The sequence below is a fragment of the Drosophila kikkawai genome, chromosome 2L (genome assembly GCF_030179895.1).
Source record: "Drosophila kikkawai strain 14028-0561.14 chromosome 2L, DkikHiC1v2, whole genome shotgun sequence".
NCBI lineage: Eukaryota > Metazoa > Arthropoda > Insecta > Diptera > Drosophilidae > Drosophila > Drosophila kikkawai.
Genome location: NC_091728.1, coordinates 26,671,019 through 26,689,879, shown reverse-complemented (window position 1 = coordinate 26,689,879; position 18,861 = coordinate 26,671,019). Strand labels below are relative to the sequence as shown.

At 36.0% G+C, this 18,861-nt stretch overlaps 1 protein-coding gene across 1 annotated transcript; it reads right to left on the bottom strand.

Moving 5' to 3' along the window:
• Positions 1-2,674: 2,674 nt before the first annotated feature.
• LOC108070927 (uncharacterized) lies at positions 2,675-3,867 on the bottom strand. Its single transcript, XM_070289207.1, has one exon. It carries the CDS (start codon positions 3,235-3,237, stop codon positions 2,965-2,967), a length of 273 nt encoding a protein of 90 aa, XP_070145308.1. The 5' UTR covers positions 3,238-3,867; the 3' UTR covers positions 2,675-2,964.
• Positions 3,868-18,861: the final 14,994 nt, after the last annotated feature.

The window sequence follows — 18,861 nt, the reverse complement described above, 5'->3', positions numbered from 1 at the left end:
CAGAAAAAGGTAATACTGGCATGACACTGCCGCATTAATTATACTGGCATGACACTGCCGCATTAATTAGAGACTTCATTAAAGATTTGACATCGCTATAGTGTTTTACACAAGTGCGAGCAAGACGACTATATGGCACTCTAATGCATTAGAATAATGCATTAGCTACTTCATTGCCGCGATAATCGATAGATCTACATATTATATACTAGATACTCGATAACAAAATACGGGTTTAATGAAGAAAATTGTAATTGAAAAATGTATTAGCCAGCTCATTGACAGTATGGTCTCACAATGAGAATTTTATTTTTATATCATTTCGCTTGTTTTTTGAACTGAAAATATATTAGAAAATTAGCAAAAATAATTTGTTTTGCGAGGGCAAGGTTCTTACGCTGTAAAATTAATTTAAAATTTTTTTTTGGTAATAATTTAAAAAAATTTAAGCATTATAGGTTAAAAACATAAATTTAAAGGATTCTGCATTTATTTATGCAACAATACTTCGACGAGGAATTCAGAAATTCATAGTAATACGCCTCGAATGGCGGCCGTTTTTTTTGTTTACCTTTTACGGTCGGTGTGACCGTAGTCGTATTACCAAAATAATCCAAGCAAAATTCAAGCCAAATTACACAAAATTACACATATAGTGGTCTCTTTCAAGGTTCTAATGAAGTAGCTAATTAATGAAAACTGCATTAGTGTATCATATGGGCATTAGAGACTTCATTAAAGATTTGACAGCGCTATAGCGTTTTACACAAGTGCGAGCAAGACGACTATATGGCGCTCTAATGCATTAGAATAATGCATTAGCTACTTCATTGCCGCGATAATCGATAGATCTACATATTATATACTAGATACTCGATAACAAAATACGGGTTTAATGAAGAAAATTGTAATTGAAAAATGTATTAGCCAGCTCATTGACAGTATGGTCTCACAATGAGAATTTTATTTTTATATAATTTCGCTTGTTTTTTGAACTGAAAATATATTAAAAAATTAGCAAAAATAATATGTTTTGCGGTAGCAAGGTTCTTGCGCTGTAAAATTAATTAAAATTATTTTTTTTGTAATAATTAAAAAAATGTTAAGCATTATAGGTTAAAAACATAAATTTAAACGATTCTGCATTTATTTATGCAAGAATACTTCGAAGAGGAATTCAGAAATTCATAGTAATACGCCGCGAATGGCGGCCGTTTTTTTTGTTTACCTTTTACGGTCGGTGTGACCGTAGTCGTATTACCAAAATAATCCAAGCAAAATCCAAGGAAAATCCAAACAAAATGACAATATAGCTGACTCTTTCAAGGTTCTAATGAAGTAGCTAATTAATGAAAACTGCATTACAGCATCATATGGGCATAAAAAATGGTAAAGCCTAGTACTCTGACGAGAAAAAACCGCTGTATAAATTTAGACAGCGGCCAAACTCCATATAAAAAAAACGGTGTCGAAAAAAAAAGAAGAAGAACTTTTAGACACGTCGTTTTTTTCGGTACTCTGACGACGAAAATGAAGCCTGCGAAAATTGAATGGCGTTGCCAGATCAAGATAGTAAACAGCTGATATCGCGCTGTCTAAATAATTCATTTGATTTATTTAGACACCCCTCATGGAGGGAAAGTTGAAGGAAAAAGGTGGCATTGATAGGGGCTGTCAAGGGGAAGCCCATAATATGGAATTTAACCCACAAAGGACATTTTAATGCCATATTTATTAATATTTTTTTGAATATTTGTTTACAAACAGCTGTCCAGTGTGACCAAGGAAAATCCTTAAACGCCATAAAAAGTACTTTTTTAATGGAATTTCAGGATTTTCCTTAATTTTTTTTGGTCACACTAGCTCGGTAGCGAAATAAACAGCGATTCCGCTGTCTAATTTAGACAGCGGGTTTTTCTCGTCAGAGTACTAGGCTTAAAGTTAAGCAAATCTAGGCACCTAAGATGCTGCCACACATTTCACAGCTTTAATTCCGGTGATCTCAAATAATTATTTGGTTAATTTGGACCATTTAAGTAATCACATTAAATAGCATTATTTATAAACAACCATTTTGGCGGTCCTTTAAAGTTATTAATGTATTCATTTATATTTTATAAGTATTTTTAACTGAATGTTTCGTTCCACCAACAATATGGCAATCTTGGCGATAACTTTTTGCGGTAAACTTATCGACCTATCGCCAAAACGAGAAAACTGGTTGAACACGGCAAAAATTTTGTTGTCAAATCTGAGGTGGGGTCAGAAATAAATTTGTTATAAAATAATTACCTGCCAGAATGATCTTATGGTGGTGTGGAATAAACATCAATATACCACTGAGTAAACTATTTTTTTCCTTTTGTAAATACGATCTGATTTCATATAAAAAAAGCCAATTACTTTTCATTCCGGCCAGAAAAAGGTGCCCGTTTTTCAAATCGAAAAAATCTTTCGTTTTCGATTACCGGAGCACCAATTTCTCGTTTTCAAAAACGAAAACGAAAAAATTTTGCCGTTTTCGATTACCGGAGCAGGCCTGATTATGATCACCTGCCACAAGAGCATAGCTCTGATGATCCCTTTTTATTCTTACGACCGTGGAGTGATCTATCGAGTCGGTAAAATAGGCATAGATAATTATTAGAATATATGTACATATGTATATCGCATGATTTAACAATAAGAAAGAAAAAATATAATAGTATAAATGATAATATAATAGTAAAGTTTACTGTGGTTGGAGTTGTAGATGGTCTCGTGGATGCCGCAGGCCTCCATGCCGAGGAAGGACGGTTGGAATAGCGACTCAGGGCAACGGAATCGCTCGTTTCCGATGGTAATAACCTGTCCGTCGGGCAGCTCATACGACATCTCCAGTGACGAGCTGGAGGCGGCGGTGGGCATCTCCTGCTCAAAGTCCAGGGCGACATAGCCAAGTTTTTCCTTAATGTCGCGCACAATTTAACGCTCAGCGGTAGTGGTGAACGAGTAGCCGCGCTCGGTCAGGATCTTCATCAGGTAGTCAGTCAAGTCACGACCAGCCAGATCCAGATGCAAGATGGCTTGCGGCAGGGCGTAGCCTTCATAGATGGGAACGGTGTGGGAGACACCGTCGCCAGAGTCCAGAACGATACCGGTGGTACGACGGGAGGCGTACCGGAGGTTATTCAGCACAGCCTGAATAGCGACATACATGGCCGGAGTGTTGAAAGTCTCAAACATGATTTGAGTCATCTTCTCGCGATTAGCCTTGGGGTTCAGGGGAGCCTCAGTCAGGAGGACGGGGTGCTCCTTGGGGGCGACGCGCAGCTCGTTGTAGAAGGTGTGGTGCCAGATCTTCTCGAACTATCACAATGGCAGCCGATTGAGCACGGCATTGTTACCAACTAATCGATTCGTTTCTGTGGTCAATCAAACTCAGCTTGTTTTACAAACTTCGATATAAGATACCAATCAATCTACAACAAAATGTGTGCAGCTTTGGTAATGGACAACGGATCCTTATTAAATAAATTAAAAATAACGAAAGTTGAAGAAAGCAAAAAAGCAGATAATAGAAAAACTTGCAAATTCTAATAACAAATATAATATTCGAAATCTACTATAATAAAGCTTAAAGCTTTACACTCATAAGAAATTAAATTCTTTTGAAAACGAAAAAAAAAACCAAAAATATTAGTTATTATTTCTAAAAATCAAAAACGATACATGTATCTACATGTTCCTGCCGATACCGTCAACGGTCAAAATGTTTTACTTTGCACTGGGAAATAAAATAAAAAACAAATTAAAAAAATAAATACATAAATAAAAATTGATTTAAATGAAAAAATACGAGAATATCCTAATCCAATGAAATCAAGAAACACACTGCCAATCTGGCTCTGAGCAGCTTGCTTTTATACGATTTAGTTTGAAATAAAACTCAAGGGCTTCTACGATTTTCTGAAAAAAAAAATGGACAATAGGCTGGCAGGGGGTCACGCTGATTTACCGATATGTAATTTAACATTAATAGGGTCTTCCCACACACCGTCAAAGCGCATCTGGCATCCGTTGAACAAACGGTCCATAAGGTTTTGCCGTTCCGAATTTTCTCAATTGGACCTGCATCAAAGCGCATCTAAATGTAACGACCGTTTGTTTGGCGATTGTTAGGCGATAGTTTTTCGGTGCAACTCTGAAAATTTGACTATCACTACGAAAGTGTATACACACTTGGCGAGAAACAAATGAGATATGGAATTTAAAATGTGGCGCCAAAGCTACAAGCATGCCCAAAATAGTTGTTGGCGTTTTTTCTGTATATTCTTGCCCCAATATGTCCCCAATTGTTACTATTTAATATAAACCGCCTGCCTCTACCTTATTTTGAAGATTTTGGATGCCTATACCACCTATAGACACACTTCGGGGAATTTGCTCTTTGTTAGAGAAAAATCATTAGAAAAACTAAAATTCCTTGTCATTTAATTCATTTAAATTTAGTGCGGATAAATTCTGACGCAATCTGTGCCTTTTCCTGTTGTACAACAGCCAAAATAGTTGGTAAATGCTCCATTTCAAATTTGCAACTGCCAATTCGACAGTCTTTGTTTACGTTTTCATGAGCCACAGCTGATCGATCAGCTGTTCGGATGCAGATGCACTTTGATGCAGCTCTGTGGGAACACGAGTTTCGCATCTGCGAAAAATCTCAACCGTTCCTCACAGATGCGCTGTGTGGGAAGACCGTATAAGATAAATAGTATGTATATGTTGTGGCGAATTTTTGTCAAATTTTTGAAACACAATTCGCTTTACATAATAACAAAGATTAACAATTAAGGAATTAAATTTTTTTTTTCGTAAATTTTTTTTTATTTTTTATTTTTAAAGTTTAACATCTTAAGAATATTGTGTCCAAGGTTTCCATCGATCAGGGTAAAATTGACGAAGTTATGCGGAGTTGAACGAAGGTCGGTTGGTGTTCAATGCATGAGAATCACAAAGTTCAAAGCGCTCTCCTGAAAAATTCAATTTTTCAAATCGGTGTACACGATTACAGAAAAACTACTGGACCGATCGATTTAAAATTTTGCACACACATTCTTTAACTAATTCCTCAGGTATTCACGTCGGCCTTTTTTTAATTTTTAATTTTTATATATTTTTAAATTAAGAAATAACGTTTTTTTTAGTCAAAAATCGGGTTTTTGACTTTAAAATTTCCTAAAAAATCACAAAAAAACTAAAAAAAAAACGCTTCCTGAATACCTCGGGACACTTATCCTTTAACGAATGAGGTATAATTTTTTTAGATCGGATGATCCTGTGGACTGTTAGGATGTACACCGCAAAACAACTTTTTTTGGAGGCGACTCGGGAGATTCCCTATAACTTCTCTACCTCTAAATATTTTTCAATACAAAATTTATCAAAAATTATTCAAATGTTGTGTTATTATATGATATTTAATTCATTAAGCTAACTTTAGCTGTTCCGCCACAATAATTTTTTGAAAAGTGGCCTTTTTTGCACCGAACTAACCTTACCCCCCTCTTAAGGGGGGACATCTGAGTAACTTTTTTTCAAAATCGAAATTTTTTTTTTTTTGCTTAAAAAATACTTTAGGGTCTTAAAAATAACATATCTAAAGATAGAGTCCGGCAAAAGTTTCTAAGTGTCGAAATTTTCCATTCTGCGGCGATGCCTCTCACATGTAATCATATACGATTTTAAAACTTTAAACGCGTTTATCTCAAAACCACTTTTTTTGAGTTGGCCGGAAACCTAACTCGAACAAATCTTAACCGATCGATCTGAAATTTTGACAGTATATTCAAAATACCTATGGCTATCGACACACGTAGGATTTTTTTTTTGCTTACTTTTTTTTTATCAACAAATTTTGTGACGTTTTTTTCTCTGAAAATTGAAAATTTTATTTAATCACTCACCATTTTGCTAAAAATCAAAATATCGAAAAAATCCTACGTGTGTCGATAGCGGTTGAGATAAAGAATCTAACTAAATTTGATTTTTTGTTCTTGACCAAAAATTAAGGACGTTAGGTTTCCGGCCATGGACCCCTTTCAAAAAAATAGGGCCTACGAAGAAATGCTGCACAGCCGCCATTTTGTTTTCGATTTATTCCAAAAAAATGTATTTTGTACTTCACATATAACATTATCAAACCTAATTAAAAATTTTTCGATTTGCTTTTTCATTTGGCCAAAAAAAAATTCTTGAAAATCGGCTTTTTTTTGGCCAGTTACTCAGATGTCCCCCCTTAAATAACAACTTTACGTTGCGGTTGTTAGTTAATTTCAGATGTTGCGTTATTTAATTCATATTTTAAAGTTTTTAGTTAGCATAGTATTTCATTGTGTTTCTCTTTAAGCTTTGGTTCTCACTTACGTAAAAGGTTGCATTAACACTCACGTGACACGCATCTTATCCATCAGCGAAAGATCAATCTCCCTCGAAGGTGTGCTGTAAATTTGTTGGCTTTGGCATGCCACGGTTTAACCAGGCCAGGTTTAACCTTTAGATTGGATTTCTAAAACATTAGTTTAAACAAAAGAGGTAAAAGAAACAAACTGCTGCCTTATGCTTCACAATTCGCAACAATAGAAATTTTCTTAGGCATTACTAATATTACTTAAATTTTATAAATTATTCTAATCTATCCAAAAGGCATTTCTTCACAATATCTATGGCTTTCAGCGATCTCAAACAAATTCACAAATCGTTTCAGTTTAATTTTATAAAGGATATGTTAACCTATGAAGGTCATTGCCATTTAGCGACGAAAAATTCGAGAAAATCTATTTTTGACATTAAAGGTTTTAATCCCATTTAACTGAGTAATTTAGCACGGAAAATATGCACTCGGACATCGGATGCTTTCTATCTGCCCTGATGGGCCCTAATCTGCACTATCCATCAGGGTTATGTTCACTTTTCAAAGGTCTTAGGTTAAGCCCGCGTGGGTGCAGGGGTCAGGCTGTGGTCAAATAGTTCACCGACGATCACTGCCTAACGTCCAAGACAATTCTCCGCAACTGTATCGCTGGCCGCTGAAGAATGTCGCGCATCCGCGCTCGATTTGGTCGATTTGACTGCAGTAGAAGTTATTTATTCATCCCTCCGATTCGGCTTCCTAGCCCGTCATGCCCCTCTTTGGGATGCTCCTCTGGACCGGGAGTCGAATACTGCTTGCTGGGGTCAATCTGTCGATTTTAAATTCGCCACAGTAAGCAACCAATAATATACTGGCCGATGCTAGACGGTTCCCTAATTGGAACTAAAGCTTTCCAGATCTATATTGGCGCAGCCCACTGGACGCAAATCCCGATTTTTCGGCATAAAGTCTAATACTGAAGGTAGAGTGTTAAAACTTCGTACAGTTTTTAGTAATAGTGTGTGTAGTCAGTGTTCAAAATTAGAAACAAAATGGCTTTGCCCTGTTGATCCATCAAATCCATGACTAACCACTAGTTTGGCTCTTGTGATATTTTTATACTGTTGGTTTTGTTGATTAAATAAATAATAACACAAGAAGTTCAGTTTGATTTTGTCAATTTAATTTTTATATTCACTCGCAACACCACACCAAGCACGCTGTTCGAGAGGTAAGAAGAAAGAAACCAAAAATGTGACCAAAGCTAGATATTCAATTATACCAAAGTGTTATGGTATTATGGTATTTCTGAATGAGGAATAGGGGTATTCCAACATATACCGTTTGATCACATCTTCTTGCATAAGTAGAATACGGCTGACAGTGTGGTTCAATAAAGTTTGCAAAGTTACTTCCGCATTGATTTCCGTCACCGATATTTCTTTGGGCTTGCGGAACTGGATCCGACAATAACAATTTATCTTTTATGTTGCTTCCACGATTTTCGCATTGCATGCGAATGAAGTGTCTTCGTCTTTTGACTTCTTTGATGAGACTGCTGCCGCGTGATCAGCAGAGCCGCAGGATTTTTTTCTACCATACCGGCAGCCAATTTTCTCTTCAGTCTTGAGCCAGCTTCCGAGTAATCTAGACGGGGACGTCCCAATTTACTTTGCGAAGTTGTTGAATGCCTTTCAGGACCTAGTTTAACTGACCATTTCTTTAAAAGCCATTTAGAATGTTTTATTTTAAAATTAGAAACATTTCGACCACATTTTGACAACCTTTTTCGCATGTATGTAATTGTGAAAACTATAGGCTTTTCGATTAATTTCGGTTCTCGTACTAAAGTTAACATCATCAACGCCGATTTGACCGAAAATCGAATCCGAAATTGACGTTTCCGTTCTCTTGTTGCTCCATTCTTCGAGCAACTGTAAATTGCTGAAGACAAACGTAGCTGCAATACATTCAGTTATCCGGAAAACGCGCAAAAATGCGCAAATATGATTATTATTCTCTAAACCTGTATACTTTTAATCAAAACGAAACATTTACTTTTTGGCAAAGATTCGCAACGTGTTAGTTCTGCTCCACAATACACAAGGGCTCGGGTTTACTTTTCAACATAAATCGGTTTAACAACACAAGGCACATACACAACAAATAACACAAATTAAGCAATTCTTGCTAGGGATTTACAGTGGCTCACAGCTTATTTGACTCACACCTAATTTCCAACTTAAAACAGCTATAACTTCTGAACCATAACCGAGCAACCGACAAAAATGAAACGCAGAATGGTAAGCTGACATTTTAACTTAAAAAATATAGTTTAGTTTATTCATTTTTAACAACAACTTTTTTTAATGAACAAAAACAAAAAATACTGCTTATTTTCACGCCACAGCTTATTTGACCCAGGTCTTAGATTAATTAATAGAAAATTATACGCGATTTTTTTTTTAAATTTTAATATTTTGTATGTCCGCCCTTTTGTTCCACAACGGATTTAAGGCGATTTGGAATCGATTCCACCAATTTCCTTGTGGTTTCTGGTGGGATTTTAGCCCATTCCTCAATCAAAGCAGTTTTCAGGTCATTTTTGCTTGAAATATTCCGTTCACGAATTTTTGAGTCCAGTATCGACCACAAATTCTCAATAACATTGAGATCAGGAGACTGTGCTGGCGGTTTCATGACGTGAGGACAATTGTATATAAGCCAATACTGCACAATTCCAGACTTATGTTTTGGGTCGTTGTCCTGGTAGAATCGAAAATGTTCTTTTATTCAGAATTTCTCGGCACTTTGGAGTAAATTGTCCTTCAGGATATTAGGATAAACATTTTTATCTATCGTGCTCTCAATAAATTGAAGGGTCTCGACTCCTGCTGCGGACATACAGGCCCATACCATAACATGGCCGCCACCATGCTTAACGGTTGGTTTTAGGTGTTTGTCTTGCAGCTCTGTATTTGCTTTCCGCTATACGTAAGTGCGACCATCGGACCCAAAAATATTAAATTTGGACTCATCCGCGAAAATTACATTGTTCCAGAACTCAGAGTCCTTGCTGATGTGCTCCTTTGCAAATTTCAAACGCCACTCTCGATTTTTCTTATTTATAAACGGGTTCTTACGTGCAACTCTACCGTGTAAATCGTTATTTCTGAGATTTCGACGGATGGTTTCTGGACAAAAAGACTTCCCGGTTATTTCCTGCATCTCACTAGCTACTTTTGGTGCCGATATTTTGGGATTTTTTTTCGGAGCTTTTCTTCCTTTATTTTCGATGCGATTTTCAAAAACAAAACTGTGTATAATGGCTTTAACTGTGCCATCAGGTATATTGACCATTTCAGCAATATTCCGGCGAGAATGTCCTGTTTTGTAATGATTTAGGACCAACTCACGTTGTTCTATAGTTGTGCGTTTTCCCATGGTCGTAACTCGTGCTTTCGCGATCAAATCTTACCCAAAGTGAGGAATCTGCATAGGTTGCGAATGCAGTCAACATAAGCAACGACAAAAACCGTAATTCTTACTAACCGGACAACGCAATCGTTCTTGAAATATTATGGGTCAAATAAGCTGTGGCGTGAAAATAATCAGTATTTTTGGTTTTTGTTCATTAATTAAGAAGTTGTTGGTTAAAATAAATAAACTAAACTATATTTTTTAAGTTAAAATGTCAGCTTACCATTCTGCGTTTCATTTTTGTCGGTTGCTCTTATGGTTCAGAAGTTATAGCTGTTTTAAGTTGGAAATTAGGTGTGGGTCAAATAAGCTGTGAGCCACTGTATATTAAACATACCTTGCTTTTCATTTTCCATCCTAAAAATAGTTCAAAGGTATTTTCTACAAAATATGACACAACCTTAAACTTTTAGAAAATTTTGCGCACGGCAAAAGTAAACAAAGCTCAGATCATCAGGCCTGCTCCGGTAATCGAAAACGGCAAGATTTTTTCGTTTTTGAAAACGAGAAATTGGTGCTCCGGTAATCGAAAACGAAAGATTTTTTCGATTTGAAAAACGGGCACCTTTTTCTGACCGGAATGAAAAGTAAATGGCTTTTTTTATATGAAATCAGATCTTATTTACAAAAGGAAAAAAATAGTTTACTCAGTGGTCTATTGATGTTTATTCCACACCACCATAAGATCATTCTGGCAGGTAATTATTTTATAAAAAATTTATTTCTGACCCCACCTCAGATTTGACAACTAAATTTTTGCCGTGTTCAACCAGTTTTCTCGTTTTGGCGATTGGTCATAAGTTCACTGCAAAAAGTTATCGCCAAGGTTGCCATATTGTTGGTGGAACGAAACAGCCAGTTAAAAATATTTATAAAATATAAATGAATACATTAATAACTTTAAAGGAGTGCCAAAATGGTTGTTTATAAATAATGATATTTAATTTGATTACTTAAATGGTCAAAATTAACCAAATAATTAATTGAGACCACCGGAATTAAAAATGTGAAAAGTGTGGCAGCATCTTAGATGCCTAGATTTGTTTAACTCTAGCATTTTTTGCCTTTTTCTGGCTTGGAAAAAGGGCAATTGTAAATATAAAAGGCAGTACTTTACGTTGTTTGCTTATTACCAAAAACACAAGCCAGCTGCTTGAGCAGTGAGAAACGATGAGAAAAGAAACATTCCGATATCAGAAATTTGCCGAAAACCAGCAGCTAAAAACGAAAACGGTTCGTTTTCGCCCAAAACGAAAACGAAAAAATTTTACGATTACCAGAGCAGGCCTGTGTATGTTTGACTTTGAGACCCTGGTACAAAGCCAGGGCTGCAACTATACAAATTTATATTATCGATTTAATGTGCTTGGAGTATCTGCTTTGAAAATAAAGCCTAGTACTCTGACGAGAAAAATCCGCTGTATAAATTTAGACAGCGGCCAAACTCCATATAAAAAAAAACGGTGTCGAAAAAAGAAGAAGAAGAAGAACATTTAGCCACGTCGTTTTTTCCGGTACTCTGACGACGAAAATGAAGCCTGCGAAAATTGAATGGCGTTGCCAGATCAAGATAGTAAACAGCTGATGACGCTTCCCTAATGGAGGGAAAGTTGAAGGAAAAAGGTGGCATTGATAGGGGCTGTCAAGGGGAAGCCCATAATATGGAATTTAACCCACAAAAGACATTTTAATGCCATATTTATTAATATTTTTAATATTTTTTTTGAATATTTGTTTACAAACAGCTGTCCAGTGTGACCAAAGAAAATCCTTAAACGCCATAAAAAGTACACTTTCATGTCATTTCAGGATTTTCCTTAATTTTTTTTGGTCACACTAGCTCGGTAGCGAAATAAACAGCGATTCCGCTGTCTAATTTAGACAGCGGGTTTTTCTCGTCAGAGTACTAGGCTTAAATTACCAAATATTTTAAGATAGTTTTTTTTAAATTTAAAATTTTTTAAATTAAGAAATAAATGTTTTCATTTTTAATTTTTCTTATATTTTTTGAAAAAATTTTAAGTATTTTATTGTAACAAAATTTGAAAATCAAAATAAATTTAAAAAAATTATTACATTTCTTTGTTGCTAATTTCGGGGATGCTTTCCAAAAGCTGAATCACCTCGTCATCCAAAGCAATATACTTTTTTGAGAACGCGGAAGTACATTTTGACATCGATGATATTAGCGGGTCTGATGTCAGTAAAAGTCAGAAGTCTTCCATCGTATTCTGGACGTTTTTCGAGTGTGATTCAAGCGATAGTTGCGCATATCTTTATTTCGCGCTCAAGCGCTTCCTCGGACATCACACCGATGGGAAGGGAAACATTCTTTATTATGTCTGCTCCATGAATCAAAATTTTGTGAATGGATGAAGGCATGTGGTCAACCAAAGACTGCAAACAGACTTCCGCTGAAGTTTCCGAAATGTGTATGTCCTCAGGATAAGTCGCCTTATTAGCCTTTACCACAACATCATAACAAGAAAACATTTTTGACCCACGATTTTTCATAATTTTTTGAACTAGCTGGTACGTATTTTTTGTAAAGTCTTTATCTACCCTAAGGGCTAATATTTCTGGCATTTTCAACTTCTGCGCTCTTAGTAATTTTTGTGGGATTTTATGAGTCTAGGTTCAATAACATCTGAGATGCATTTCTTTTGCCAGAATTATACAAACTCACGCGAGCAGCCACGACCAATTCTTCGCATGGGGTTTCCTTAACAATTTTGGAAACTCTTTGAACTTGGCGATGAGGTTTGCAATCGAAGAAAGCTTTTACTGGGGCCCAGAGCTACTAGAGGCTCTTTCCGTTAGCACAATAGACTCATTTAGCCAATTTTCACTTTGTTTTTGAAAATATATGTGGCTTCTACAGCATTTTTTCCACTTTTCCGTAATTTTGCTAGAAAATTTGGCTAATTTTTCATTTAATTGCTTGTATTCTTCATCGCTAATATTGTTCTTATCAATATGGAATGAAAAAACATGGCTTTGAATTGCCTCAAGTTTCTTTTCGAGCACAGTTTCCTTGTGCCATATTGAAAAAAGCGTGCTTCTAAAAACTGACATTGTACCTATAAAATATAATAAGCTACAGGGTAGCAGCTTGTAGCACCTCATTTTGACACTGAACGATTCAAAAAAGCTAATTCTATAAACACAGAAAGATTGGTGGCAGGAGATCGTAGGGGTCACAAGTTTTATTCCACGAAAGTCTGAAGTATGTAAGTAATGCTACTGTAAATGAAATGTTAACTTCTACATCGATTTACCACGAATGCAAACAAACACAGGACACACACATGTTTTTTTATTAACATACCAACTTTGACTTAGCTTAACACTTATTTCAGAAAAAATCGCAAAACTTTAACTTTTACAAAGCAGAAGCAAACGCCTAAAAAGTGCGGGAACGTTACGTTTCGAAGTTTATTTGTGCAGTGTATAGTGTTCTTGAACGTCTAGTCCTCGTGAATAGGGGCTGATGCTCGAATTTTGATCTGTTATACTGTCTTCCCACACAGCGCATTTGTGAGGAACGTTTGGGATTTTTCACAAATGTGAAACTCGTGTTCCCACACAACATTAAAGCGCATTTAGCATCCGAACAGCTGATCGATCAGCTGTGGCGCATGAAAACGTAAACAAAGGCTGTCGAATTGGCAGTTGCAAATTTGAAATGGAGCATTTACCAACTATTTTGGCTGTTGTACAACAGCAAAATGCACAGATTGCGTCAGAATTTATCCGCACTAAATTTAAATGAATTAAATGACAAGGAATTTTAGTTTTTCTAATGATTTTTCTCTAACAAAGAGCAAATTCCCCGAAGAGTGTCTATAGGTGGTATAGGCATCCAAAATCTTTAAAATAAGGTAGAGATAGGCGGTTTATATTAAATAGTAACAATTGGGGACATATTGGGGCAAGAATATACAGAAAAAACGCCAACAACTATTTGGGCATGCTTGTAGCTTTGGCGCCACGTTTTAAATTCCATATCTCATTTGTTCCTCGCCAAGTTTGTTTACATTTTCGTGGTGAATGGTCAAATTTTCAGAGTTGCACCGAAGAACTATCGCCTAACTATCGCCAAACAAACCGTGGTTAGATTTTAATGCTAAACTAACGCCGGGCCATTTGGGAAAATTCGGAACGGCAAAACCTTATGGAGCATTTGTTCAACGGATGCTAAATGCGCTTTAATGCTGTGTGGGAAGACCCTATTACGTGTGTCAGTGGGCCGGGTTAAGAACCTACGACTCGAAGACCTACTTTGATCATAACAGTGATATTCTTATCCTTTTATGTTTTCGTTATGACGAAATTTGACGAATATTCTCGTGCCCTATCTTATATACTTGTCAAAGGGGTTTTGGTTTGTTGTGGAATAAATGATCTTATTATATTCTTGTGCACCACTTTTTATAATTTCGGAATAAACGGTAAAATTAAATTTTGTTATGCAAAGAGCTAATTCTGTTAATGTCGAATGTTCGTTTGAGCTACTGTGCAATCGGGTCTGCGTATTGTAAAGTTAACTCACACCTTTGTGCAAAAGATTTAAATTGGGCCGAGGAAAAGCAATATAAATATTCTATAAGAATTGATACCAAATTTTGTGGAGCGTCATACTCAACTATACATACATATGTCTGGTTTTATTAAATACATTGACAGATTCATGGATAGTAAATCTAGCTTGTTGTCAATATTTGAATCAGAAATATGTTTAATGTTCTTTTAGTTTCTTCAATTACGTTTTTGAAACTAAGTACTTTCTGCGAGTGCAAGGTACGGTTAGATGGTTAAAAGGTTTATAAATACTCGCCAAAAGTCCAAAAAGGTTTTGAAATTGCGAAAATGCTTCTTTCAATATAAATGTGTACGCCAATATATTCATTGTAGTAGGCACAGCTATGAGCTACCATAATAAGAAAGGGCTCCCCATGCCATCACGCCCCCAACTCTGGTGTGTAACCCGTCGAAATTTCCAAATTAGTATCCTTACGTAGATCATGAAAATAATAGGGGAGAGTGGGGATAGGTGAACCACTTTTTTTTTATAATCATTATTATGACTGAACTATTCGACGTAAGGGTCTGCCTATATAGAAATCTAAAAGAGCCCACATTCCTTGGAATATTGAGTATTATGCAAAAATACTATGTTTTGTTTTGTAAAGTTTATTTGCTTTCCAAATTTTTGTCTCGAATGGTTCAGGTATCACCACGGGTGGGGATACCTGAACCACCCTATGGGGATAGTTGAACCACCTATCAGGATAACACAAAAACTACAATTGTATAAAAAAAGTGTAATTTTTTTCTTTGTGCTTGCCTTCTTTCTGTTCGAATATAAACATTGCACCTTTACAGCATGAAATCAAACATTACAATATTGCTATTTATTCTTATTTTTATACCCTTGCAGGGTATTATAATTTCAGTCAGAAGTTTGCAACGCAGTGAAGGAGACGTTTCCGACCCTAAAAAGTATATATATTCTTGATCAGCATCAACAGCCGAGTCGATATAGCCATGTCCGTCTGTCCGTCTGTCCGTCTGTCCGTCTGTCCGTCTGTCCGTCTGTCTGTCTGTCTGTTTCTACGCAAACTAGTCCCTCAGTTTTAAAGCTATCTGAATGAAACTTTGCATATAGTCTTCTATATGCTCTCACTGCTATATATGTCGGAACGGGCCGGATCGGACGACTATATCATATAGCTGCCATACAAATGTTCGATAAATTTTTAGAAAAAAAAAGATAACTTTGCTGTTTTCCAACATTTTTGCACCATTTTTTAGATATGGTCATTTTATATTATTTCTGAATTTTGGTAAAAATTTTATGAAAATCGGACGACTATATCGTATAGCTGCCATAGAAACGATCGGGAAATTAATAGAAAACAAATTATAACTTCGTTGTTTTTCAACGTATTTTCATCTTCTCTGAGATATAAGCTTATTTTATTATTCTAGAATTTTGGTATAAATTTCATGAAAATCGGACAACTATATCATATAGCTGCCATAGGAGCGATCGGTAGATGTAGAGAAAATGTAAAGGTGTGAATGTAAAACTGTAACTGTCAAACTGTAAACGTAATAAGTATAGGTAAAATGTAATGAAATAATATCTGCAAGGGTATACAAACTTCGGCGTGCCGAAGTTAGCTTCCTTTCTTTTTTCGAAGGTTTTTTTTTTGAGTTTTCTGATTGTGTTTTTCCGCGATCAATTTTTCTGCGGTGAGTCCGTAGCAATGATACTCCTTCCTCGTTTTCTTCCCCGAGTCGTCTGTTTTCGTGGTTTAGCCTTTGGGTACCCTCGTAAGTCCTCTGGCGATTTTCCTGGCAAGAACCCATGCATTCTGATCGTAAAAAGAACGTCATCCAGGTCAATATTGGGAGACATTGCGGACTCGACTGAGTTATTGTTCCTCGCAGGAGTGTTCAGGAGCACATTTTCATCTTGTACGATTGCCATTTGTTGAGAATTATGATTGTGAGTGTTTTCTGTGTTCATGTCTCTGAAAGTCAGATGCAGAAAACTTTTGTGGGTTGAAGGGAAAAATTCCACTCTTTTCAAAACCTGATTTGATATTTTGTTTGTAGTTTCTCACCATTTTGGCAGCCTGCGATGGAAAATTTAGAAAATCAAATTTGGAAAGGTGGTTCATGTATCCCCATAAGTACTGGTTCATGTATCCCCACAAGTCATTAGCCAATTAGAAGTGATTTGAAGAAAACACGAAATATTTAAACTGTGTGAGGTATCCGTGGAAATATCATAATTTGCGTCCTCTTACGATAAAATACAGTTTTATGAAGTTTAATGCCACTGGCGAAGCACTATAAAATTTTTCCAAGAAAACGTTAGGTCACAATTGAAGCTGCAAACGGCGAATACAAACTTCGATTAGCGATAAAAACGACAACAATCGTTTGACGACTAAGTAAGCAACACACATATAGATGGCTCACAAAATCATGACAGAAGGTGAAGTATTTGTAGTGGTTCATCTATCCCCATGGTTCACCTAACCCCACTCTCCCCTACCTACATATATCCGACCGGTCCTTCTAAATTAAATCTTTTCGTCGGAGAAGACCACTCTATGCCATTCATAAACCCACGTGACGTGGGTTAAGAAGCTTTTTATACCCTTGCAGGGTATTATAATTTCAGTCAGAAGAATGCAACGCAGTGCAGGAGACCTTTCCGACCCTATATAGTATATATAAGTATATAAAAAAATTATAACTTTGCTGTTTTTTTATGAAAATCGGACGATATAGCTGCCATAGGAACGATCGGGAAATTAATAGGAAAAAAATTATACCTTCGTTGTTTTTTAACGTATTTTTATCTACTCTGATATACGATTTTTTTTATTATTTTATAATTTTGGTATACCAATTTCATAAAAATCGGACAACTATATTATATACATAGCTGCCATAGAAACGATCGTAACTGTAACTGAAAACTGTAAACATAATAAGTATAGGTAAAATGTTATGAAACTCTGTTTCGTTTGTGTTTTCATCATTTAAATTTATAATATAAATATGAAAACCAAATTATTATATGCGATGTATCAATATACAACTTTTATATATTTTATTTAATTTAGTTTTTTAATTATTTAACTAGCATGGCTCGATTCTTAATGATTTAATTGCAATCTGAAAGGGTATACAAACTTCGGCGTGCCAAAGTTAGCTTCCTTTCTTGTTATACCCTTGCAGAGTATTATAATTTCAGTCAGAACTTTGCAACGCAGTGAAGGAGACCTTTCCGATCCTCTAAAGTATATATATTATTGATCAGCATCAACAGCCGAGTCGATCTAGCCATGTCCGTCTGTCCGTCCGTCCGTCTGTCCGTTTCTACGCAAACTAGTCCCTCAGTTTTAAAGTTATCTGAATGAAACTGTGCATATAGTCTTCTATATACTGTCACTGCTATATATTTCGGGCCGGATCGGACGACTATATCATATAGCTGCCATACAAATGTTCGATAAATTTTTAGAAAAAAAAAATATAACTTGACTGTTTTTCAAAATTTTTGCATCATTTTTGGGATGCAATTTTCTATTATTCCAGAATTTTGGTAAAAATTTTATGAAAATCGGACGACTATATCTTATAGCTGCCATAGGAACGATCGGGAAATTAATAGGAAAACAATTTTTAACTTCGGTGCTTTTCAACGTATTTTCATCTACTCTGAGACATGCCGCCAAAGCTTCATGGATCCACTCCTTAAAATGGCAGATGAACATGTGTTTTTTATTTGTGTTGTGCCTTTGCAACTGAAATTTGGTAATGCCATTCTTTGGCAGAATCCTCGCCCATCATCGACTCGTTACTGTAGACCTCTTAAAATAATGCTTGCAAAAGAGTCTACTGAGTTGGTAAGAGTCGAAATAGAGAACATACAGGCGCAAATTTCTCGAATTGTGCCTACGAGATTGAGCAGGTTTCAAGTTAACCACAAATTAGAGCTGACAATGATCGACGGAAAAGTGTTTAGCGTAATTGCTGAAACATCTTCACAAACACGTGGCATTTGTAAGGCTACGCCTAAAGTAACCTAGAAGCCATTAACAATTTGCCAATTCAAAATGATTTCCTTATCTCTTCTACTTCGGCATTGATATTTTCGTTGAGCTCTCCAAAAACTTTAATAGCCGGGTCATCCAGCTGAATTAACATTTTTTTTTGGCATTCTTTTTGATATTTTGCCTATTTAACTACCTTATTATTTTGTTAGTGAGTTGGCATTAAAGACGTAATTTATAATCGAATTTTGATCTGTTACGTGAATCTGTGGGCCGGGTTGAGAACCCACGACTCGAAGAGCTAATTTGGTCATAACAAAACATACAGGAAAACATTGTAGCTGTGTAGCTGTGGCGCCACGTTTCAAATTCCATATTTTAATTGTTCCTCCCCATTTTTCTTTACATTTTCGT